Consider the following 25,100-nt stretch of genomic DNA (forward strand, 5'->3'; position numbering starts at 1 on the left):
GAGTGGTTAGTATACAACATCAGTGTTTCACAAACTCCAGTCCTCATGGTCCCCAGGGGTCATGTTTTCAGGATTTCCATAGTAAATAGAAATCCTGAACACATGATCCGTGGGGACCACGAGGACTGGAGTTCGGGAAACACTGGTTTACATCAAGCAACCGGTACTGTATATACTTACGCTCTTTAATCTGGGCCCGAGCTTCGAGGTCCTCCCAGCGGCCCACAAGGAGAGAACAGATTTCCTCCCAGAGTCGTCGGGTAACGATCAGGTCAGCATGGCGGCGGTCAGCCATATTCCAGAGTGGTTCCCTTTCTCTGACGAGATCGATGAGGCGGTCCACATCAATCCCTCCATCCTCACCGTCAGAGTCGGGAGCACGCTGTGAAGGCTGTTAAAGAAAAAGACAAAAATAACATAATTAGCCTCCACAAAAGAAATGAAATAAAAAGTGCAAAAAAACAAAGCAAAAATATTTATACTTACACGCTGGTGACCGCCGCGTTGCTGTCGCCGACGACCCTGGGAGGCACTGCGAGGACCTCTTGGCCGAGCACCAGATTGGGAAGACTAGAGAAGAAAACAAAAAATGTTATGTCTTTGGATGTAGGCATTTGTTTGCTGTGTGTGGTCTGCAGAACATTGTTTTCTATGTGTTGTGTGTAGTGTGATGTTGTGTTTCTGCGTTTGATGCAAAAAACTTACCAATTGTGAGCCCACTCCAGGTGTCTGTCCACCCCTTCCTTGTTCTTCTGGGAGCTCCTCTTCATCTTGTGATTCCTGTTTTGAAATAAAAGTCAATGAATAGACATATATTACAGAGATGATGGATTTTGGAAATAAAAACTTACCGTCAAACGCTGACGATGCGAGGGAGGGCTCCCAGAAGAAGATGTGCTGTCCTGTTGATGGCCAGACTCCATGGCTGTGGGTATTGCTGCTGCTGTTGCTGCTGTCAGTGATGCCATTTCTGCTGCTGCTGCTGCATCTCTTTGGCGGCTGTTGAATAAAGAAAAACAAAGGGCCAATGAATATCTTGATATTCCATGGCCCTAGTTTGGAGGAATGGGGGATTTGATAATTACCGTCTCTCATCTGCTTCTGGACTCCCCTCCTCAGCATGTTCCATTTGCTGCTCCATTTGGGGTGGTGGTGGTGCTGATGGTGCTGCAGATGTCTGCTGCCTTCTCCTGGTTCTTGGCTTGGGTGGCATGTTGGGTGTGGCTGTGGGTCCCACTGTCTTGCTTTTATATATGTCTTGTGGGCAGAGCTACTGAGCATGCTCAGACCAAAAAAACCGGATCCGGCCACCGGATCCGGCTTTCGCCGGATCCGGCGCATTGCGGCGCTCATAGGCTTTCATTGTGTGAAAAAGCCGGATGCGCCGGATCCGGCGTGTCCGGCTTTTTCGCCGGAGACAAAAAACGTTACAGTAGACGTTTTTTCCAGACGCCGGATCGCGACACATTGCCGGATCCGGCGAAAACCGGATGAAACGCATGGCCATCCGGCGCGATCCGGCGCAAATGCAAGTCAATGGGGGGGAAACCGGATCCGGCATTGCATTTCGCCGGATCCGGTTTCTGTCAAAAGCGCCGGATCGCGCCTGACGGCGAAAATCTGATGTGTGAAAGAGGCCTAAGAAGCAAATAATGTAGAAGATAGGCTCAAAACAATTTCAAACTCAGATCTCTCCTGCTGTATCACGTCTGTAAAACAATGCAATAAATTAATTTAAATGTGCAACACCTCTGCACACAGAAAAATTCCAACGACACTAAATTAAATGTTTGGCTATAGCAAACTATATCACATTTAACAAAAGAAACATTTAGAATTTTTTATAAATGCCCGTTAGGTCTGCAGACAGGTTCATATCACCGCCACAACATGACAATGTGAGATATGGTGGGCTGTATCACATTTAGCAACAGAAAAAAAATCTTTTTTTAATGTGCCTTAGGTCTGCAGACAGTTTCATAACACCACAGCAATAAATGACAAGGTGGGATACAGCAGGCTTTTTCACATTTAGCTGTTTAAAAAATATATTTTAATATGCTATACTTGTGCATGGAGCACAATAGAAGTAGTGCACAACACACTTGTAGGACATGTCCTGCCGGCTTCATTTGAGAACCTCAGAAATGCCCCCCTCCCCCCAAAAAAAGTACGGAAGGTAAATTTTACAGCCTCACTGAACAATATCTAGCTACACTACATGAATGATATACAATCACCTATCTAGCTAGCTACAATGTGGGATACAGCAGGCTTTTTCACATTTAGCTACTGAAATAATAGTATTTAGAATGCTTTACTCATGCATGGAGCACAACATACTTGTAGGACATGTGCCCTGCCGGCTTTGTCTGAGAACCTCAGTAATGCCCCCCCAAAAAATAAAAATTCCCGAAGGTAAACTTTACAGTCACACTGGACACTATCTAGTTACATTATCTGACTGATTTACAACCACCTAACTAACTAGCTGAAATCTTGCTGTTAATAGTGACAGTGTCAGGAGCAGCCTCTCTGTGCTGTAAAGGTGTCAAAATGGCGCTAAAACAAGATGTCCGCCTTTTATATGCAGAGGGACATGTGATTTCAGCAGCCAATGAAATAAGCCATTGTGTCAGGACATTATGGGTGTAATCGTTGCTAAAGTGCTGAAAATATTTTAGTGGCAACGCAAATATTTTCTCGCATTTTTACCGAATGTTACCGATTTTTACCCATTTTATAATATTTTGATTGGTCTTCCAATCACGAATCCGAAGGTGCCGTATTCATCCCAAATTTATGTTTAGCGACAAATTCGCTCATCACTAATTAGGAGGGCTGACGGCCAGTCAGAGCATTATGTTGCAATCCCCGTCTCAGTTACACAGTCATCTGTATCTTCACATAGAACGGCAAATCCCTTGACAGCCAAATCAATTCACACCTTCTCAACTAGACCTCACACCTACTATTAAGAGTGGCCGAAGACACTAAAATAAAAAATATAAATAAAGTGACTTCGCCACTCGGGGTCCACAGGGTGGTGGATGGAAAAACCGCAGCTAGTAGATGCAGAGCACTATGGCGGTAATGTGCACAGGGTTGGATATCACCCAGGTGCAAGTTAGCAGTCTCTGTTAAGGACACAGAGCTGCAATAGCAAACAATAGAATTGATAACGCTGAGCCTGTTAGCAGCACAGGTACTCAGCGGCACACATGCGGTAGCCGGTCACCGGAGTAGTTATAAAAATAACGTCACTACAACCGAGAGGACCTACCGTAACAGGATGTGTGCGTGGCGTCGCAACTGCGAGCGCCAGGCAAGATTGCAACGCAGCGCGGTGTAAACTGTGCCGCAGAGATGGCACCGCTATGTTGCAAGCACGATGCAGGACGCTAGCTGCTGAGGTAGACGGAGAATAAGTGTGCTGGCGCTAGCGCTGCTACTTGCTGAACCCAAATACTCACACATTCGTATTATCAGAGGGAAGGGGTTTCTTAATAAGTCAGTCACCAGTCCAAGCATCCATCAGCAAACATACAGCAGCAAGTATTAAAAATACTAGCGCATGGCGGAACAGCCATGCGCACTTTTTATAGTGAACGGGACCTTCCGGAAGTCTCCAGAGCCCTGAGCTGGACCAATGGAATCAGGAGCAGGACCTGAGCACCTGACTCCTGAACTCCAATGGGAGCTCATCCCATGAGCATGCTCAGAAGAAGGGACGAAGGACTTAGCCTCCGGAGAGAGTTGCTGTAAAGCAATCTCCTCTGCAATCTCCTTTGCATTAAACACAGAGCAGGAGACTGCAGCATGTGAGGGTCTAGATTCCAGCCTAGTAATGGCCGAAATCTGACTCCTAACTTTACCCCCCTCCTAAGGCCCCCCTCCCTGAACCCTCCGATCCACCAGCCTGTGCCCGACAGTGGCACAGACCTCAGCCTCGCCAAAAAGTGAGTCTGATGTCCTGGTAGGTGAAACGGTGAACCGGGACACACGACAGGGATCAGCGGAGGCCAGATCGCCAGGTTTCAGGAGGGACACCCGAGAGACAATGGAAGCGGGAGTTTCAGGTAAGCGCCGCCGTGTGTCGACGGCCATCGCCACACCCCGCCTGGGTAGGCTATCCTGAGCACATGTAGTGCATGCCAGAATAAACTTCTTCACGTCCCGAGCCCTGTGCGGCCACCAATACGAACCGGCCAGAGACTTCGTGGTCTGCATATAGCCACGGTGGCCGTCCGCATTGGAGGCGTGTGCCCACGCAAGAATTTTAGGCCGCTGGCGAGGAGGGACGAAAGTCTCGCCGACCGACTCACAGTCAGACCATTGCGGGGTGCTGTCTTCCAGGGAAGCAGCGTGTAGATGGTAACAACCGCACATGGACTCTGGAGCCGGGCGTGTCTCAGATATGGTGCGAGACACCTCCATGGGCTCAGGAGGTAGAACCTCTGGCTCGGGCAGCCCCAGAGGCTCAAAATAGTTGGGAGCCGGAGTACCTCTCCGTTTGGAGTGAGCACGCTCCATACCACGCTCCGAAAAACGGAGGTCGATACGGGTGGAGATGGAAATTAGCTACTCCAGAGTGGTGGGGATCTCTCTAGTGGAGAGAGCATCCTTAATGTGCTCCTCTAAACCTCTCCAAAAAACTGGGATCAGTGCCTTATCAGACCACTCCAACTCGGACGCCAGTGTCCGAAAACGGACGGCGTACTGGCTAACCGGGAGGGATCCCTGAGACAAGGCAAGTAACTGCAGAGAGGTGTCATGGGTGACCCGTGGACCGAGGAAAACTTGCTTGATGGCAGTTAGCAAGTGGGCAGCAGTCCGAATCTCGGGGTCACCACGCTCGCACAGAGGCGTAGCCCATTCCAACGCCTTGCCCGACAGTAGAGAAATGATGATGGCCACCTTGGCCCGTTCTGTAGGTAATTGCGCAGCCAGCAGCTCCAGGTGTATTGAGCACTGGCTGATGAAACCACTGCAGGAGGCGCCATCCCCACAGTATTTTTCGGGCAATGGGAGGCGGGTAACTGTCGGCGCAAGGGAAGACATGGACATACGCCCTACCGCATCTGTGAGTGCCTGAACAGCAGCATCCGTGGCCTGCGCAGCTGCGAGAGCCCTCTCAAGGGTAGCCAAGCGAGCCTCGAGCTGTCGCACACACTGCAAAAGCTGCTGCTGGTCTGCCATCTCTAGCCAGACCCTGGCGCTAGTATTATGTTAGTAGTGGCGGAAGACACTAAAATAAAAAATATAAATAAAGTGCCTTCGCCACTAGGGGTCCACCGGGCGATGGATGGAAAAACCGCAGCTAGTAGATGCAGAGCACTATGGCGGTAATGTGCACAGGGTTCGATATCACCCAGGTGCAAGTTAGCAGTCTCTGTTAAGGACACAGAGCTGCAATAGCAACAATAGAATTGATAACGCTGAGTCTGTTAGCAGCACAGGTACTCAGCGGCACACATGCGGTAGCCAGTCACCGAAGTAGTTATAAAAATAACGTCACTACAACCGAGAGGACCTACCGTAACAGGACGTGTGCGTGGCGTCGCAACTGCGAACGCCGGGCAAGACTGCAACGCAGCGCGGCGTAAACTGTGCCGTAGAGATGGCACCGCTATATTGCAAGCGCGATGCAGGACGCTAGCTGCTGAGGTAGATGGAGAATAAGCGCGCTGGCACTAGCGCTGCTACTGGCTGAACCCAAACACTCACACATTCGTATTATCAGAGGGAAGGGGTTTCTTAATAAGTCAGTCACCAATCCAAGCATCCATCAGCAAACATACAGCAGCAAGTATTAAAAATACTAGCGCATGGCGGAACAGCAGTGATCACTATTTATAGTGAACGGGACCTTCCAGAAGTCTCCAGAGCCCTGAGCTGGACCAATGGAATCAGGAGCAGGACCTGAGCACCTGACTCCTGAATGGGAGCTCATCCCATGAGCATGCTCAGAAAGAAGGGACGAAGGACTTAGCCTCCGGAGAGAGTAAGGCAATTTCCTCTGCAATCTCCTTTGCATTAAACACAGAGCAGGAGACTGCAGCATGTGAGGGTCTAGATTCCTGCCTAGTAATTGCCAAAATGTGACTCCTAACACCTACTCTAAGATGTTTTCTGGCAGGTTGGTACAAGAAGCTACATGATGATTTGTGGCCTGATCAATTGGCATGTGTTTGTTCTCTGGTTTTATTCCTTTCTCATTTCTTGATCTACTGTTTACTTTAAGTTCTTGTTCAACTGGTTAATATTACAGTGACTTCATTTCCATATCTCCTCTTACTTCCCAACTCCTGAAAAAAATGTAAATTTACTGAGCAGAGAGAAAGGAAACATATTTTACTGTAGGGTAAACACTGATTGGGTCTGCAAGAGATACAGTTGAGATATGTTGCACACCTTAAGTCACTCACATAGGAATTTCTTAAAAAATGTTTTATTTTAAGTAGACACTGGTTTGTTAATCATCGTAAAATATTTTTTGACACATTCGAAATTTGGCCTTTTGAGTCTATAAAGTGTTCTGAGTTAACCAGTAGATAAAAAGTATTGGTTGCCATCTTGCTTCTCTCATTTTCCCTTCTTATATAATGTGTTCTCAGGATTTGTTTTTGGTTCTATGGATAACTGGAGAGTAATGAGACGGTTTACTCTGTCAACACTTCGAGATTTTGGAATGGGGAAGGAAACCATCGAAAACAAGATTTCTGAAGAATCAGATTTTTTGGTACAAAAGTTCAGATCTTACAAAGGTTGGTGAATGGCTCCTTTACATATTGTTTGTGTATAGCTTCAAGAAAAGAACTTACTGTGTCATCAACACATCAGTGGATATAATTCTGAATGTCCACAAAAAACAGAACCCTATTAGCCTTGAGTGGTTAGTAGAGAGGAGCAAATCTCTTTAAAGTCTTTTTGATCCAATTCTCTCAAATTTGTTTGTTCCAAATTGAAACTGTCGTGATTGCAGTTAGGACAGTGAAAATAAAAATCTTTATCCTCTCCTTTCCTCATAGGTTCTGCCACCCCTGCCAAATCTCCAAATCTCTTTGCAATGGGCACAAAAGCCACTCCATTCCAGCACTGAGGCCAATCTGATAACTGTGACTGGTCTTACGTGGTCACAGGGTAGGGGTGAAGCGATTCACATCATGACATGAACATATAAAGATGTAATAGAGACACCACCAATGGAAAAAAAGAAGACCTAAGTGAAAGATAGGAGCAGGCAGAACAGATGAAAGGGGATAAAGGTTTAAATAATTTAACCTTTTCATGACCCTCAAAAGAATCTATTTTTTTGGATTCATATGTATGAAATCCCCAAATTGTCAGATTCTGACATATCCAAATTTTAGTGGAAATTCATAACCAATCAAAATTCACATCACCTCTCATCAGACTAAGGCTGTTTTTAACCCCTTTCTGACATTTGTCTTAATAATACATCCTTGTGCCCTGGGCCTATTTGATTTTAACCCACTAAATGCTGTGATCGAAAGTGATGACAGCATTCCAGGAGCTGGCAGAGGGCAGATAGCCCCTCTGAATTTGGATCAGTGACCCAGGGTCTCCATCATTGCCATGATGACCCAATGTCATCATGGTGACATCCTGGTCGCCCGAGATAGGAAACTTGGTGATCATGCACAGTGCATGATCAGCCGCTTTCTCTGTCAGTGCAGAATTGGCTGCTGCATCCCTATGCTGTACATGCGATAATCCTGCAAAGTAAGAACAGTAAAAAAAAATAAGAATTTAAATATATTTAAAATTATTTTTTAATATAAAAAATAACAATAACAAAATCAAAAAAATGTATCTATGAATAAATATTTGTATGAAAAAAATATCAACAGTAAAAGTACACATATTCGGCATTGCTGCTTCAGCAATGTTTCGACCTATAAAACTGTCCCACCACTTAACCCTTTTTATTGAACATGATAAAAAATAAATAAAAAACAAGGCAAAAAAACAATGCTTTATCATCATACCTCCTGTGAGAATCATGTGGGAATAGTGGATGAGGGCAGGTATATCTCGCCCAGATACCTTTCCTATGTGGCATAGTCTGGTCAGTATCTCACCTGGTTACTAATGAATAATGGGAGGGCAGATATAAAAGTGAGTGTGAGTTGTGTGAGTGTCTCAGCCTGGGAACACAGAGAGCCTATCTGTGTGAGAGACACACGTGAGTGAAAGCAGTGCCCACTGCAACTGTGGTTTGGCTGGACGGAAGAAGCCCGCCAGTTGGTAGTTAGGTTGAAATTTGTTTAGTTAGTGCCAGACAGGCAAGGATTTGTTTTATGTTTTCTTTTTCTTTATGCATTGCTTTCACCTTTAATATACCTGACCCAGTGTCAGTTATACCCGGACCCCGGCTGTGCGCATGAGTTTCATGCTGAACGCACGTGACTTTTGACCCCAGCAAAGGTGATCCCAGAGTGTTTTATCACATTGTGGTGGAGAACACGGGCATCACGTGGGAAGCATGAGCAAGGAGGACGTGGTGAAAGCGCTGGTACAGTCCACCGCCGTCCAGCAAGAAGCTAATCGGGTGATGATGGCCCAGCTGAAGGAGTTGGTGGACATGACAGCTACCGATCGTTCGCTTCTCCAGCAGGTGGCGCAGCGCCTGGCAAGCTTACCTGAGGTTATCCTGGAAGCCGAGTCGAGAGTGATTCACGTGAGTCGGTACAGGCAGAAGATGACGACCAAAGATGATGTCGAGGCATACCTGACCACGTTTGAACGGACGGCGGTGCGAGAAAAATGGCCGAAGGCATGATGGGCCGGCCTGATTGCCCCGCTTCTTTTCGGTGAAGCCCAAAAGGCTTATTATGACTTAGAACCTGAAGCCACGCAGGACTTTGACAAACTGAAAGCCGAGATCTTGGCCCGGCTAGGAGTGACGACCGCTGTCCGTGCACAGAGAGTGCATCAATGGACTTATCAGCCAGATAAGCCACCGCAGTCACAGATGTTCGACCTGATCCACATGACGAAGAAGTGGCTACAACCCCAGGTGTTGACAGCACCAGAGATAATCCAGAGAGTCGTCATGGACAAGTACCTGAGAGCTCTACCGCCAGCCCTGAGGAAGTGGGTAAGTCATGGAAATCCTACGACGGCAGATCAACTGGTGGATCTGGTTGTACTTTACTTTGTGGTGGAAGGACTTCGAGACGACGCTACCCCACCTCGTTCTTCATCATCTCCACGTGGAACCGGTAAGACTGTTCCAGGGAGTAGGGGAGAAGGAAAAATCCCTAAGACAGTGGGGGAGGAAAATGGGACTGCCCGCACTGAGAGCCCGAGAGTAACGAACTATGGTCTAAGCAAGGGGCCCGCTAGGTGTTTCCGCTGCCAAGAGATGGGACACATTGCTGCGAACTGTCCGGTCAGTACTGAACCCATGCAGTGCGACGTCACAGACTCTAAAAACCGCATGTCTATGGTTGCACGGGTAGTGAGTGTGAATGCCGGTCAAAAGGATGTGGAAAAACACTTGTGTGATTTAACTGTTGATGAAAAAAATGTGGTGGCATTGTTAGACTCGGGGGAAGAGTCTGCTGGAAATGACCTGCAGTTCCCGTTTTCAGTCATGGCGGGTGATACAGAGGAGACCGGGGAAGAGGAGAAGGCCGACAGCCAACCACCTCCCCGTTTGCCGGATTTAGAAATTCATAAAGATGACTTCCAAAGTGAGCAAATAAAGGATCCAAACCTTTCTCAGGCTAGGACAAATGTAAAAGTGATAAATGGGGTACCCGTAGAACCTGGCTCTCGGCTGGCATATCCTTACATGGTCCTGGAGAATGATTTACTCTATCAGATAGAGAAAAAGGGGGAAGACACGGTACAATGATTAGTCGTGCCAAAACCCTACCGGCGGCAGGTGCTGGACCTTGCCCATGGACATGTGATGGGAGGTCACCTGGGAGTTCAGAAAACCACCGAAAGGATATTACACTGTTTCGTTTGGCCAGGCATGCATCACGATATTCGTGTATATTGTGAGTCTTGTCCTGACTGCCAAGCCTCTGCGCCTAAGCCCCGGTTCTGTAGCCCTTTGGTACCCCTACCTATTATTGAGGTCCCGTTTGAGAGGATTGGGATGGATTTAATTGGGCCCCTTCCACGGTCTGCACGTGGACACCAACATATCCTGGTCCCTTTGGATTATGCCACTCGCTACCCGGAGGCCATCCCTTTGCGTAACACGGCCACCAAGACGATTGCCAAGGAACTGGTGCATATGTTTAGTCGGGTCGGTATACCAAAACAGATACTCACCGACCAGGGGACTCCCTTTATGTCCAGGGTAATGAAGGACCTCTGCCGGTTGTTACAAATCGAACCATTACGCACATCCGTGTATCACCCTCAAACAGACGGGTTGGTCGAACGATTCAATAAAACTATGAAGCAGATGCTGAGAAAGGCGATAGACAAGGATGGGAAGAACTGGGACTATTTACTTCCTATTTGCTTTTTGCCATCAGGGAAGTGCCCCAGTCTTCCACGGGATTCTCGCCTTTTGAGTTATTGTACGCCCGACGTCCTCGCGGACTGTTAGACGTCGCCAAAGAAACCTAGGAGGGTCAGGTCACTCCGTTTAAAACGGTGATAGATCACGTATCCCAAATGCAGGACCGTATTGCGGCTGTTATGCCTATCGTCAAAGAACACATGATGCAGGCTCAAGGAGCCCAAAAAAGAATCTATGATAGGGGCGCCAAGATCCGTACGTTTGCACCAGGAGATAGGGTGTTGATCCTGGTTCCCACAGTGGACAGTAAGTTCCTAGCAAAGTGGCAGGGCCCCTTTGAGATGAAGGAAAGAATTGGTGAAGTAAACTACAAAGTATACTAGGCAGGTAAACGGAAACCTGAACAGGTTTATCATGTAAATCTGATAAAACCCTGGAAAGATCGGTCTGCCTTGTCAGCGGAGCTGACCCGTCCCGTTTGCTCGCATACCGTACCGGAGGTACGGGTTGCAGAGACTCTCTCGGAGCGGCAAAAGACTGAGGTCAGGCAGTTTCTACTTCTCAACCAAAAGTTTTTTTCTCAGAAAAACCCGGGCAGACTACGCTAATGAAACATGACATCGTAACGGAAACTGTTCACGTGAAACCCTACAGAATTCCGGAAGCGCATCGTGAAGCTGTTTCCCGAGAGGTGAAGGCAATGTTAGATTTAGGTGTCATTGAGGAATCGCACAGTGCTTGGTCCAGCCCGTTTGTGTTAATTCCTAAACCGGACGGCACCTTCCGGTTCTGCAATGACTTCAGGAAACTGAATGCGGTCTCAAAATTTGATGCCTACCCTATGCCCCGGGTCGACGAGTTAATAGATCGGTTAGGAAAAGTCTGGTATATTATGACCCTAGATCTAACAAAGGGGTATTGGCAGATCCCTCTGGCGGAGGCTGCCAGAGAAAAGACGGCATTTGCTACGCCGGAAGGTTTATTTCAGTATGTGTATATGCCTTTTGGACTGCACGGGGCACTGGCGACCTTCCAGAGACTGATGGATCGAGTCCTGAGGCCACATAGGCCGAAGCGTACTGCCTATTTGGATGACATTGTCATTTACAGCTTGAACTGGGAGACTCATCTCCAGAAAGTACAAGCTGTGATTGATGACCTGTGGGAGGCTGGTCTAACCGCGAACCCCAAGAAATGTCATATCAGGCTAGAAGAAGCCCGGTATTTGGGGTATGTAATTGGGAGGGGTATTGTTAAACCCCAGCTCGATAAGATTCAGGCGGTTCAGGACTGGCCGCAACCTGTCAACAAGAAGCAGGTGCAAGCCTTCCTGGGGATCGCCGGCTATTATCGCCAGTTCATACCCAATTTTGCAGCCTTCGCTACCCCCCTGATGGATCTTACAAAAGGGAAAGACTACGTCATGATTAAATGGAGTTTAGCGGCTGAAGAAGCCTTCCATAGCCTAAAACGGGCACTTTGCTCTCAACCCGTACTGGTGACTCCGGACTTCTGCAGCGAGTTTGCGGTACAAACAGATGCCTCTAATACCGGTATCAGGGCCATACTGTCACCAGTGAGGGACGGAGTGGAAAACCCGGTCCTCTATCTCAGCAGGAAGCTGAATAAACATGAGCAAAAGTATGCAGTCGTAGAAAAAGAGTGCCTAGCCATTAAGTGGGCTCTAGAGGCCCTCAAATATTATCTGGTGGGCCGAAAGTTCAAGCTGATCACTGACCATGCCCCTCTCAAGTGGATGCACTGGCACAAGGAACGGAATAGCTGGGTGACCCGGTGGTTCCTTGCCCTGCAGGCCTACACTTTTACGGTGGAGCACCGCCCAGGGGTACAGATGGGGAATGCAGATGCCCTGTCCCGAGTGCACTGTTTGGCAGGTGTCATTGCTCGACCAGAGTGGTCTGAGCAGAGGGGGGAGATATGTGAGAATCATGTGGGAATAGTGGAAGAGGGCAGGTATATCGCGCCCAGATACCTTTCCTATGTGGCCTAGTCTGGTCAGTATCTCACCTGGTTACTAATGAATAATGGAAGGGCAGATATAAAAGGATGCCAGGTGGTTGTGTGAGTGTCTCAGCCTGGGGACACAGAGAGCCTGTCTGTGTGAGAGACACACGTGAGTGAAAGCAGTGCCCACTGCAACTGTGGTTTGGCTGGACAGGAGAAGCCCGCCAGTTGGTAGTTAGGTTGTACTTTGTTTAGTTAGTGCCGGACAGCAAGGATTTGTTTTATGTTTTTTTTTTCTTTATGCATTGCTTTCAACTTTAATAAACCTGACCCAATGTCAGTTATACCCGGACCCCGGCTGTGCGCCTGAGTTTCATGCTGAACGCACGTGACCTTTGACCCCAGCAAAGGTGATCCCAGAGTGTTTTATCACACTCCCAATAAAAAGTGGGGAAAAAAAGAAGATCAAAAAGACAGATATAAATAAACATGGCAATGCTGAAAACTTCATATTGTCCCGCAAGAATCAAGTCATCATACAGCTCCATCAGTGGAAAAAGAAAAATGTTATAGCTCTCAGATTAAAATGATGCAAATTTTTTTTTTCTGTGAAATAGTTTTTATTGTGTAAAAACCTATATAAATTAGGTATCGCTTTAATTGTACTGACCCGAAGAATAAAACTGCCTTATCAATTTTACCACACACAGAACTTCATAAACCCCACCAAAAAAAATTTCTGAATTGCTGATTTTTGTTCATTCTGCCTCACAAAAATCAAAATAGAAAGCGATTTTAAAAAGTCATGTGCCCAAAAAATGATATCAATAAAAACGTCAACTCGTCCCGCAAAAAGCAAGCCATAACTTAACAACATAACTCTACGTAAATATTATAGCTCTCAAAATACGGTGATGCAAAAACTATTTTTTGCAATAAAAAGTGTCTTTTAGTGTGTGACAGCAGCCGAACATTAAAACCCAATATAAATCTGGTACTGTTGTAACTGCACCGACCTGAAGAATAAAGTCGCCTAATCAATTATTGTATACCACTCGAGGAACAGTGTAAAGAATAAGTAAAACCAATTCTTCAACTGCTGTTGATTTTTTCAATCTGCTTCCCAAAGATTGAAGTAAGGCTCGTCGCACATTTATCCTGCGCTTTGTGCTGAGCGTGATTCAAACAGAACCTCTGGCGGAAGATTACCTATAATGAGACAAATGGAGGCACTGTGGATGCCGCCTGACCTGTGATCCGGTGGTGTCTTTTTAGGATTTCATAAAAGTGCTGTCAGTTACAGTTTTGTGCACTTCTGAAAATAACACCGCTGAACACAGACCAGTAACTGCTGCCTCATTATAATGAATGGATCCATCGGGGTTCCATCTGAATCACGATATTCAGTGATTTAGATGGAAACCCTGAAACAAATGGTCAGCATAGAGTGCAGGATAAATGTGATCCCTAACGTTATGTAAAATGTTCCCAACGAAAGCTTCAACTCAATCCATAAAAAAGCAAGTCCCACTCTGGTCTGTCATCTGTTAATGGAAATATAAGGGTCTTCCATGTTACTGGTAGTACAAAGGCTCTGGAAAAGCAAAATAACTCCATGCCCACCAAAAGAAATTCAGCAAATACTGCGCTCCCAAATCCAAATGCCTCCCCTCCCTTCTGAGCCCCACAGTGTGCCTAAGCTACGTATATCGTCCCTGTTTGGCATTTCTCAAGCGATGAGAACCCACCTAACTTAAGGGTGCATGTCTCCAGAAGCATGGGCTGGGCATAACGTACTGGCGACTGAAACATACTGGTCACTACAGCGTACTGGTCACTACAATGGCAGTTTCCAATTTTTACATGGCAGCATTCATTGCTGCTTGTTTCTGGAAAATACCCATGGAGTCATGGGTTACAAAAATGAAAAACTTGTGGCTAAAACATCTTTTAGTGGTAAAAATGTAATTCTTTATTCTCCGCTCAGTGGTATAAAATTCTGTGAGGCACATGTGGTGTCAATATGAACACTGCAGAACTAGATGAATTCATTGGGGAGTGTATATGCGTACACATATGGGGGGTTTCTCTTGTTCTGGCACCTCAAGGGCTCTGCCAATGTGGTATGGCACCCTCAAACCATTTCAGCAAAATATGTTCTTCAATATGGCGCCTCTTCCCTTCTGAGCTTTGCAGTGTGCCTCAGAAGTAGTACTCCCCCTTATATGGGGTATCGGTATACCCAGAAGGAATTGTAATACAAATTGTATGGTGTAATTTCTCCTGCTACCATAATGAAAATGCAAAATTTGCAGCTAAAATAAAAATTTTTATGAGGAAAATGTAATTTTATTATTTTCAAGGCTCAACGTTATAAACTTCTGAGAAGCATCTGGGGGTTCAAGGTGCTCACCATACATCTAAATATATTCCTTGATATGTCTAGTTTCCAAAATGGGGTCTGTTGAGGGTGGTTTCCACTGTTTAGGCACATCAGGGACTCTCCATATGGGACATAACGTCCGCTAATGATTCCATGAAATTCTACTTTCAAAAAGTCAAATGACGCTCCTTCACTTCCGAGCCCTGCCGTGGGCCCAAACAGTAGTTTTCTCCCTCATATTTGGTATTGGTGTACTTGGGAGAGATTGCACAACAAAATGTATGATGAAATTTCTCCTGTTACCCTTATGAAAATGCAATATTTTGTGCTAAAAACATATTTGTGGGAAAAAAAAAGATTTTTTTATTTTTATGGCTCAACATTATAAACTTCTGTGAAGCACCTGAGGGTTCAATGTGCTCACCACACATCTAGATCAGCTCCCTTAGGGGTCTAGTTTCCAAAATGGTGTCACTTGTGGGGGACTTTCACTGTTTAGTCACATCAGAGGCTCTCCAAATGCAACATGGCGTCCGTCAATTGTTCCAAGAAATTTTACATTCAAAAAGTCAAATGGCGCTTCTTCCCTTCTGAGCTTTGCTGTGTGCTTAAACAGTGGTTTTCGCCCTCATATGGGGTATTGGCATGCCATCTTCAGGAGAAATTGCACAACAAATTTTGGGGTCCATTTTTTTTGTTACCCTTGTCAAAGTAAAAAAAATTGGATCTGAAGTGAATTTTATGTAAAAAAAAATTAAAAGTTCATTTTTTCCACATTCCAAAAATTCCTGTGAAGCACCTGAATAGTAAATAAACTTTGTTAATGTGATTTTCAGCACCTTGAGGGGTGCAGTATTTTGAATTGTGCCACTTTTGGGTATTTTCTATCATACAGACCCTTCAAAGTGACTTCAAATGTGATGTGGTCCCTAAAAACATTGGCTTTGTAAATTTTGTTGTAAAAATGAAAAATTGTTGGTGCAAATTTAAACCTTATAACTTCCTAACAAAAAAATTTGGTTCCAAAATTGTGTTGATGTAAAGCAGACATGTGGGAAATGTTATTTACTAACTATTTTGTGTGCCATATCGCTGTGAATTAAAGGCATAAAAATTCAATAAGAAAATAGGGGGGGAAGCCAGCACTGCTTAAGGTTAGAACGTATAAATTGAAGTGCATATGCACATGATATCCAGCTGTGTTCAAAAATGAGATATTTGGCAAAAAAATTGATCAATTCAATTGAGCCACCCCGCCGCGCCAAGGCAATCTCATGTGGGGGGTCCTACTCTACATTTATAATAAATACTGTGCCATTACGGCCTTAAAGAGCATGACCACATCAAGTGCAATCTGTACCTGAACATTGCTGAATCGCTCCCATGAAGCCAGATGAGACAAGTGCAGATGAAGGCCAACCAGGTCTGAACACAGACATATCAGGATTGACCTCCACACATTGCCCAACCAGCAAACATAGATGAAGGGCGATATTGGCCCGGACACAGGTGCACAATTAAATAAAGCTTGGGGCAGGGCGGGGCTGCCATGTGTGTGCACAGCAGCCTAGATCCATCATAATGAACACAGAAAAATTATAGCGGACATAGCCAAGCGTGCACGGCAGCAGTGGTGGTGAGCCACAAACCAACAACAAAGAAAATAGGGGGGGAAGCCAGCACTGCTTAAGGTTAGAACGCATAAATTGAAGTGCATATGCACATGATATCCAGCTGTATTCAAAAATGAGATATTTGGCAAAAAAATTGATCAATTCAATTGAGCCACCCCGCCGCGCCAAGGCAATCTCATGTGGGGGGTCCTACTCTACATTTATAATAAATACTGTGCCATTAAGGCCTCCTAAGAGCATGACCACATCAAATGCAATCTGTACCTGAACATTGCTGAATCGCTCCCATGAAGCCAGATGAAACAAGTGCAGATGAAGGCCAAGCAGGTCTGAACACAGACATATCAGGATTGACCTCCACACATTGCCCAGCCAGCAAACATAGATGAAGGGCGATATTGGCCCGGACACAGGTGCACAATTAAATAAAGCTTGGGGCAGGGCGGGGCTGCCGTGTGTGTGCAGAGCAGCCTAGATCCATCATAATGAACACAGAAAAATTATAGCGGACATAGCCAAGCGTGCACGGCAGCAGTGGTGGTGAGCCACAAACCAACAACAAGAAAATAGGGGGGGAAGCCAGCACTGCTTAAGGTTAGAACGCATAAATTGAAGTGCAGATGCACATGATATCCAGCTGTATTCAAAAATGAGATATTTGGCAAAAAAATTGATCAATTCAATTGAGCCACCCCGCCGCGCCAAGGCAATCTCATGTGGGGGGTCCTACTCTACATTTATAATAAATACTGTGCCATTACGGCCTCCTAAGAGCATGACCACATCAAGTGCAATCTGTACCTGAACATTGCTGAATCGCTCCCATGAAGCCAGATGAAACAAGTGCAGATGAAGGCCAACCAGGTCTGAACACAGACATATCAGGATTGACCTCCACACATTGCCCAACCAGCAAACATAGATGAAGGGCGATATTGGCCCGGACACAGGTGCACAATTAAATAAAGCTTGGGCAGGGCGGGGTGGCTCAATTGAATTGATCAATTTTTTTGCCAAATATCTCATTTTTGAATACAGCTGGATATTATGTGCATATGCACTTCAATTTATGCGTTCTAACCTTAAGCAGTGCTGGCTTCCCTCCCTATTGTCTTGTTGTTGGTTTGTGGCTCACCACCACTGCTGCCGTGCACGCTTGGCTATGTCCGCTATAAATTTTTCTGTGTTCATTATGATGGATCTAGGCTGCTGTGCACACACACGGCAGCCCCGCCCTGCCCCAAGCTTTATTTAATTGTGCACCTGTGTCCGGGCCAATATCGCCCTTCATCTATGTTTCCTGTTTGGGCAATGTGTGGAGGTCAATCCTGATATGTCTGTGTTCAGACCTGGTTGGCCTTCATCTGCACTTGCTTCATCTGGCTTCATGGGAGCGATCCAGCAATGTTCAGGTACAGATTGCACTTGATGTGGTCATGCTCTTAGGAGGCCGTAATGGCACAGTATTTATTATAAATGTAGAGTAGGACCCCTCACATGAGATTGCCTTGGCGTGGCGGGGTGGCTCAATTGAATTGATCAATTTTTTTGCCAAATATCTCATTTTTGAATACAGCTGGATATTATGTGCATATGCACTTCAATTTATGCGTTCTAACCTTAAGCAGTGCTGGCTTCCCCCCCTATTGTCTTGTTGTTGGTTTGTGGCTCACCACCACTGCTGCCGTGCACGCTTGGCTATGTCCGCTATAATTTTTCTGTGTTCATTATGATGGATCTAGGCTGCTGTGCACACACACGGCAGCCCCGCCCTGCCCCAAGCTTTATTTAATTGTGCACCTGTGTCCGGGCCAATATCGCCCTTCATCTATGTTTCCTGGTTGGGCAATGTGTGGAGGTCAATCCTGATATGTCTGTGTTCAGACCTGGTTGGCCTTCATCTGCACTTGCTTCATCTGGCTTCATGGGAGCGATCCAGCAATGTTCAGGTACAGATTGCACTTGATGTGGTCATGCTCTTAGGAGGCCGTAATGGCACAGTATTTATTATAAATGTAGAGTAGGACCCCCCACATGAGATTGCCTTGGCGCGGTGGGGTGGCTCAATTGAATTGATCAATTTTTTTGCCAAATATCTCATTTTTGAATACAGCTGGATATTATGTGCAAAGTGACAGTGGTCAGAATTGTAAAAATTTGCCTTGTCATTAAAAGTGAAGAGTTAGTCAGTGATTCCTACCTGCCCTTTATGTTTGAATACCAGGAGGAACAGGAGTAACTAGGTGAATAGTGTAAAAATTTCATCTTTATTTAATACAGTAAAAACATAATCAGGGTAATAATAGATAATAAATATGACAACACCGCAGGGTGAAAGCAGGAAACCACAAGGTATACAATATGCCAAACTACACACAGGTGCATGAAGTACAGGAAAATAGAAATGTCACAATAAGTGGCCAGTGCGAATAACATAGTACTGCATACTCATGCACTGCGGTAAAGGACCCCCTTAACGTATGTGCATAGAAAGAGTTAAAGCAGTCTAAGTTTTAAGACCATATGATGGGGTAGTGGCTTCCCGGAGGCAGAGGCAATGCACACCCTGGGCCAGGTGAAGGAGGGCCCGACGCGTGTTTCGTGTGTCACAAAGCACGCTTTTTCCCTTGAGAAACACCCAGCAAACACATTTCCTGCAGCGGTGCTCCAGGTGCGCCAAACGTTTGTAGAGAAAATCCAATCTACACGAAGATTTCATCCATTATAAGTTTATGCTTCGAACATACAACACTGCCCTTCACCTCTCAAAACAAACCTATTTCAACACCCTCATAACCTCACTGTCCAATAACCCTAAATGTCTCTTTGACACTTTTCCTTCTCTACTCAACCCAAGAGTACAGGCCCCAACCACGGAGCTCCGAGCTGACGATCTAGCGAATCACTTCAAAGAAAAAATTGACCAGATCCGACAGGAAATTATCTCCCAATCACCTCCTACCATGCACTGTCCTCCCTCCCCCACTGCATCTAGCTCACTCTCTGATTTTGAACCAGTCACAGAAGAAGAAATAAGCAGGCTCCTTGCATTTTCTTGCCAACCACTTGCACCAGTGACCCATTTCCGTCACATCTACTCCAGTCCCTTTCTCCAGCTGTAACCCCTCACCTAACTAAAATATTTAATCCCTCTCTCTTCTGGTATCTTTCCCTCCTCATTTAAGCATGCCATCATACATCCACTACTTAAAAAACCATCCCTCGACCAAAACTGTGCCGCTAACTATAGACCTGTCTCTAATCTTCCGTTCATCTCTAAAGTCCTGGTACGCCTGGTCCACTCCCGTCTTATCTGCTATCTCTTTGATAACTCTTTTCTCGACCCTCTTCAATCCGGTTTCCGCTCTTTACACTCTACTGAAACTGCCCTCACTAAAGTCTCTAATGATCTTCTAACAGCTAAATCAAATGGTCATTACTCCATGCTAATTCTCTTGGATCTCTCTGCAGCATTCGACACTGTGGATCATCAGCTCCTCCTCACTATGCTCCGTTCCATTGGCCTCAAGGACACCGTTCTCTCCTGGTTCTCCTCCTATCTCTCTGACCACTCCTTTACTGTATCTTTTGCCGGTTCCTCCTCCTCTCACCTTCCCCTTACTGTTGGGGTCCCTCAAGGATCGGTTCTAGGCCCCCTCCTCTTCTCCTTGTACACTGCCCCTATTGGTTTTCCAGTACCATCTCTATGCTGATGACACCCAATTATACGCTTCTTCTCCTGACACCACGCCTGCCTTTCTAGAAAACACTAGCGATTGTCTAAACGCTGTGTCTAACATCATGTCCTCACTATATCTGAAACTGAACCTGTCAAAGACTGAACTCCTTGTGTTTCCTCCCGCTACTAATGTACCTATACCCGACATTGCCATTTCCGTGTGTGGTTCCACTATTACTCCCCAGCAACATGCCCGCTGTCTTGGGGTGATACGTGACTTCAAGCTTTCCTTTGCCCCCCACATACAATCACTGGCTCGCTCTTGTTATCTGCACCTCAAAAACATTTCTAGAATTCGACCTTTTCTTACTTTTGACTCCGCAAAAACTCTTACTGCTTCTCTTATTCATTCTCATCTCGACTATTGTAACTCTCTTCTAATCGGTCTCCCTCTTACCAAACTCTCCCCCCTCCAATCTGTCTTGAATGCTGCTGCCAGGATCATATTCCTCGCCAATCATTACACTGATGCCTCTACCTTGTGCCAGTCATTACACTGGCTACCCCTCCACTCCAGAATCCAGTAAAAACTTATTACCCTCACCCACAAAGTTCTTCATGGCTCAGCACCAGCCTACATCTCCTCCCTTGTTTCAGTATACCACCCTACCCGCGCCCTCCGTTCTGCTGATGACCTGAGGTTATCATCCTCATTAATCAGAACCTTCCACTCCCATCTCCAAGACTATACATGTGCTGCGACAATTCTTTGGAATGCACTTCCCAGGTCAATACGATTACTCCCCAATCCCAACAATTTTGAGCGTGCCCTGAAAACGCATTTATTCAGACTGGCCTACCACTTCAACACATTAACTTAATCTATCCCTGTGTGTCACAGCCAAAAGTTTTTACCATAACCAGGTTCCCTGCATCATGTTCCCACATGCTTTATGCATCCATTAGCCCTCTGTATCTTTACTGTTACACACTTAACATTATGGCTGGTCCATACAATCAGGGCAATTGTTACCACCCACCTTTCGTGTCTACCTTTTTTCCTCCTAGATTGTAAGCTTGCGAGCAGAGCCCTCATTCCTCTTGGTATCTGTTATAATCTATGTGATTATTGCTATGCTGTAATGTCCATTGTCTGTACAAGTCCCCTCTGAAATGTAAAGTGCTGCGGAATATGTTGGCACTATAGAAATAAAATGTATTACTATTATTATTATTATTATTATTGTGACATTTCTATTGTCCTGTACTTCATGCACCTATGTGTAGTTTGACATATTGTATACCCTGTGGTTTCCTGCTTTCACTCTGCGGTGTTGTCATATTTACAGTTAGGTCCATATATATTTGGACACAGACAACATTTTTCTAGTTTTGGTTCTAGACATTACCACAATGAATTTTAAACAAAACAATTCAGATGCAGTTGAAGTTCAGATTTTCAGCTTTCATTTGAGGGTATCCACATTAAAATTGGATCAAGGGTTTAGGAGTTTCAGCTCCTTAACATGTGCCACCCTGTTTTTAATGGGACCAAAAGTAATTGGACAGATTAAATAATTGTAAATAAAATGTTCATTTCTTGTACTTGGATGAAAACCCTTTGTTGGCAATGACTGCCTGAAGTCTTGAACTCATGGACATAACCAGACGCTGTGCTTCCTCCTTTTTGATGCTCTGCCAGGCCTTCACTGTGGTGGTTTTCAGTTGCTGTTTGTTTGTGGGCCTTTCTGTCTGAAGTTTAGTCTTTAACAAGTGAAATGCATTCTCAATTGGGTTGAGATCAGGTGACTGACTTAGCCATTCAAGAATATTCCACTTCTTTGCTTTAATAAACTCCTGGGTTGCTTTGGCTTTATGTTTTGGGTCATTGTCCATCTGTAGTATGAAACGACGACCAATCAGTTTGGCTGCATTTGGCTGGATCTGAGCACACAGTATGGCTCTGAATACCTCAGAATTCATTCGGCTGCTTCTGTCCTGTGTCACATCATCAATAAACACTAGTGAGCATGGAGAGCTCCTTTGACGGAATGTTTCCTTCACAGCAAAACGCTCCAAATGCAAGCACCGCACCTCAAATTAACACCAGGCCTCTTATCTGCTTAATTGAGAATGACATAACGAAGGGATTGCCCACACCTGTCCATGAAATAGCCTTGGAGTCAATTGTCCAATTACTTTTGGTCCCTTTAAAAACAGGGTGGCACATGTTAAGGAGCTGAAACTCTTAAACCCTTCATCCAATTTTAAAGAGTATACCCTCAAATGAAAGCTGAAAGTCTGAACTTCAACTGCATCTGAATTGTTTTGTTTACAATTCATTGTGGTAATGTCTAGAATCAAAATTAGAAAAATGTTGTCTCTGTCCAAATATATATGGACCTAACTGTATTATCTATTGTTACCCTGATTATGTCTTCACTGTATTAAATAAAGATGAAATTTGTACACTATTCACCTAGTTCCTCCTGGTATTCATGCGTATTGGAGTGGGTGTTTTTTTACTTTTCCTCAGGGGGGCTTTTCTTAAGCCCTACCTGTTCCTGACATATTGAGATGTCACTGAGGTGTTTGCATATGCCCTTTATATTTGTAGCTTTTAGTCCGGGAGAGGCATGATTGATAAATATTAGCTTTAGGGATCCATAAAAAAGGTACATCTTATCCTGACTGAAATATGTCATATATTTGGTGTTTGCACTCATCTTAGCGCTTACAGAGGTGACTGTATTCTTTTGTTTGTATGTTGTGCCGTCATTGCAGCTTGCACCGGTTCACACTTGCTTTGTTCTGCTCAAAGGTGCTTGTGATTTTTTTGCATTTTGCAATTGTGACTCTTGTTTTCTCACTGTGTTTCCAGGTGAACCCTTCGATAACATCATGAACATAAATGCTGCAGCATCTAATATAATCATCTCCATCTTACTGAGTAAGAGATTTGATTACGAAGATCCCACACTTTTGAAGCTTTTAAAGATGAATAATGAAAATTTCCAATTAGGTGGCTCCCCAATGGCTATGGTGAGCAGCTTAACTTCATAATGTATTTGAGAAATAGTATTTTAGGTCATTCACGAGATATGTAATGTGGGATTAGTGAGGCCGCAACCCATAAGGTGCCCCTACTCTTAAACTTATAACTTTACAAACATATTTCTCAAGTGTGTTGTCCATTGCCAGTCAATAATTTGGAATGCTCATCAAGCAATGTTTTCCCTTGTTTGTATTGGAATGTGCAATTATAAATTCAGACTGGTGGCAGCAAAGCAACAAAGAAATAAATTTCGAAAAAATAAGTAAAGAAACAAGCCAAACCAGAATTTATATTGAACCTAAAATTCCTTAAAGCACTAACTTTTATTATGACGACAGATTTACACCCTTAACATACCAGCAGCTTCATCAAGTGTCACCTGGAATGGCTTTACAACAGTCTTGAAGAAGGCCAGCAGAGGTGCTGAGCTCTTGTTGGCTGCGTTGCCTTCAATCTGCATTCAACTCATAGCAAAACAAGTCAATTGGATTGAGAGAGAGTGATTTGTGGAGGTTATGTAATCTGTCACAGCACTCCATCCCTCTCTCTGTTGGTCACATAGCCCTCATACTACCTGTACGTGTGCTTTTGGGTCCTTGTCCTGTTGCAATACAAATTATGGTCCCAGTAAGTGTAAACCAGATAGAATGGCATGTCTTTACAGAATTGTGTGGTAGCCATGCTGGCCAAGTATGCTTGAATTTGGAATAAATCATTCTCAGTGTCAAACAACTAAGCTCACCCACACCATCACGCTCTATGTAGCTTGAGGGGCAAGACACAGCTAGAAACCATCATAACAACAAAGACATGGCTGTCAGTATCAAAAATCTGAATTGCTGATTCCTCGGATTGCAAAAAAACAATAGCAACAATCCTGTGTATATGTGGAATCCTTGTGTTTTGGATAACAGATTTAGGAATATACCTGGTTAGAAATAGAAATACAAAGTCCATCTATTTTTTCTGTGCAGCTTTATAACACATATCCATCTGTGATGCGCTGGTTTACGAATGTGGCTGAAAAGGTGCTCGGGAATGCAAATGAACTGCACGCATTCATTCGAGAGACCTTCAACAACCAGAGGGAACAACTGGATGTAAATGACCAGAGGAATCTTATCGACTCATTCTTGGTAAAACAACGAGAGGTACTAAAATACGTATTGTTATATGTGTGATAGATCTGAGCTTGTCGTCTGGGATAATTCATGCTGAAAACAAAATTTAGTTTTATTTTATATAGGACTGCAGGAAATCTTTGTCTCGTTGTGGAGCTATATGGCTTGCTGGGATGTCATTAGTGTTTTTTATAAGTGTAAATTTTGTAGTATTATAAATGGCACATGGTAGCTGGGGCTGTTACAGATTACAGGAAATGGAAAGAGTAAATGCGGAAATGATTTTGGATTCAACCGTTTCCTGTCGCCTTCCCGCCAAGTCTGCCCCGTTCCTGCGCTCAGGTCTCCTTATGTACCCCGTGCCCCCTGCTGTCTGACAGAAAGGTCTCTCCCTTTCAGAGGAATTCTCCCCCCTGTCAAAAGTGGTGACAGCCCCCATAGTTCCGGCCTTAAAAGGCATCGCACACCGCTGACTCTGTCTTGACTCATCTTCTTACATCTATATACTATTTTTGGGTAAAAAATTTAAAAATACAGGCCACATATTGAACAGTCTGGTTTCTCCGTCAAATGCCAGATATATCTGTGGGCTACAAATTGTGGCATTCCAGGGCTACATTCCACTGTGTTTGCTGTCTGTTACCCTATTTCTATACACTATTTTTGGGTAAAAATAAAAAAAATACAGGCCACATAATGGACAGTGTGTTATCTCTGTCAGACACCTCATCTATCTGTGGGCTACAAATTGTG

The 25,100-nt window shown here is 44.8% G+C and overlaps 1 protein-coding gene across 2 annotated transcripts in view; it reads left to right on the forward strand.

Annotated features, from left to right (window-relative positions):
- Positions 1-25,100, forward strand: part of LOC141098586 (cytochrome P450 2C5-like) — a 306,296-nt gene that overhangs the window by 136,684 nt on the left and 144,512 nt on the right. For both annotated transcript variants that reach the window (XM_073586497.1, XM_073586496.1), the window contains exons 4-6: positions 6,618-6,767; positions 23,053-23,213; positions 24,201-24,377. In XM_073586497.1, coding sequence (XP_073442598.1) covers positions 6,618-6,767; positions 23,053-23,213; positions 24,201-24,377 — 488 coding nt within the window. The remainder of the gene's footprint in view (positions 1-6,617; positions 6,768-23,052; positions 23,214-24,200; positions 24,378-25,100) is intronic.

The sequence above is a fragment of the Dendrobates tinctorius genome, unplaced genomic scaffold, assembly GCF_039654945.1.
Source record: "Dendrobates tinctorius isolate UK_male_01 unplaced genomic scaffold, ASM3965494v1 ptg000093l, whole genome shotgun sequence".
Lineage (NCBI taxonomy): Eukaryota > Metazoa > Chordata > Amphibia > Anura > Dendrobatidae > Dendrobates > Dendrobates tinctorius.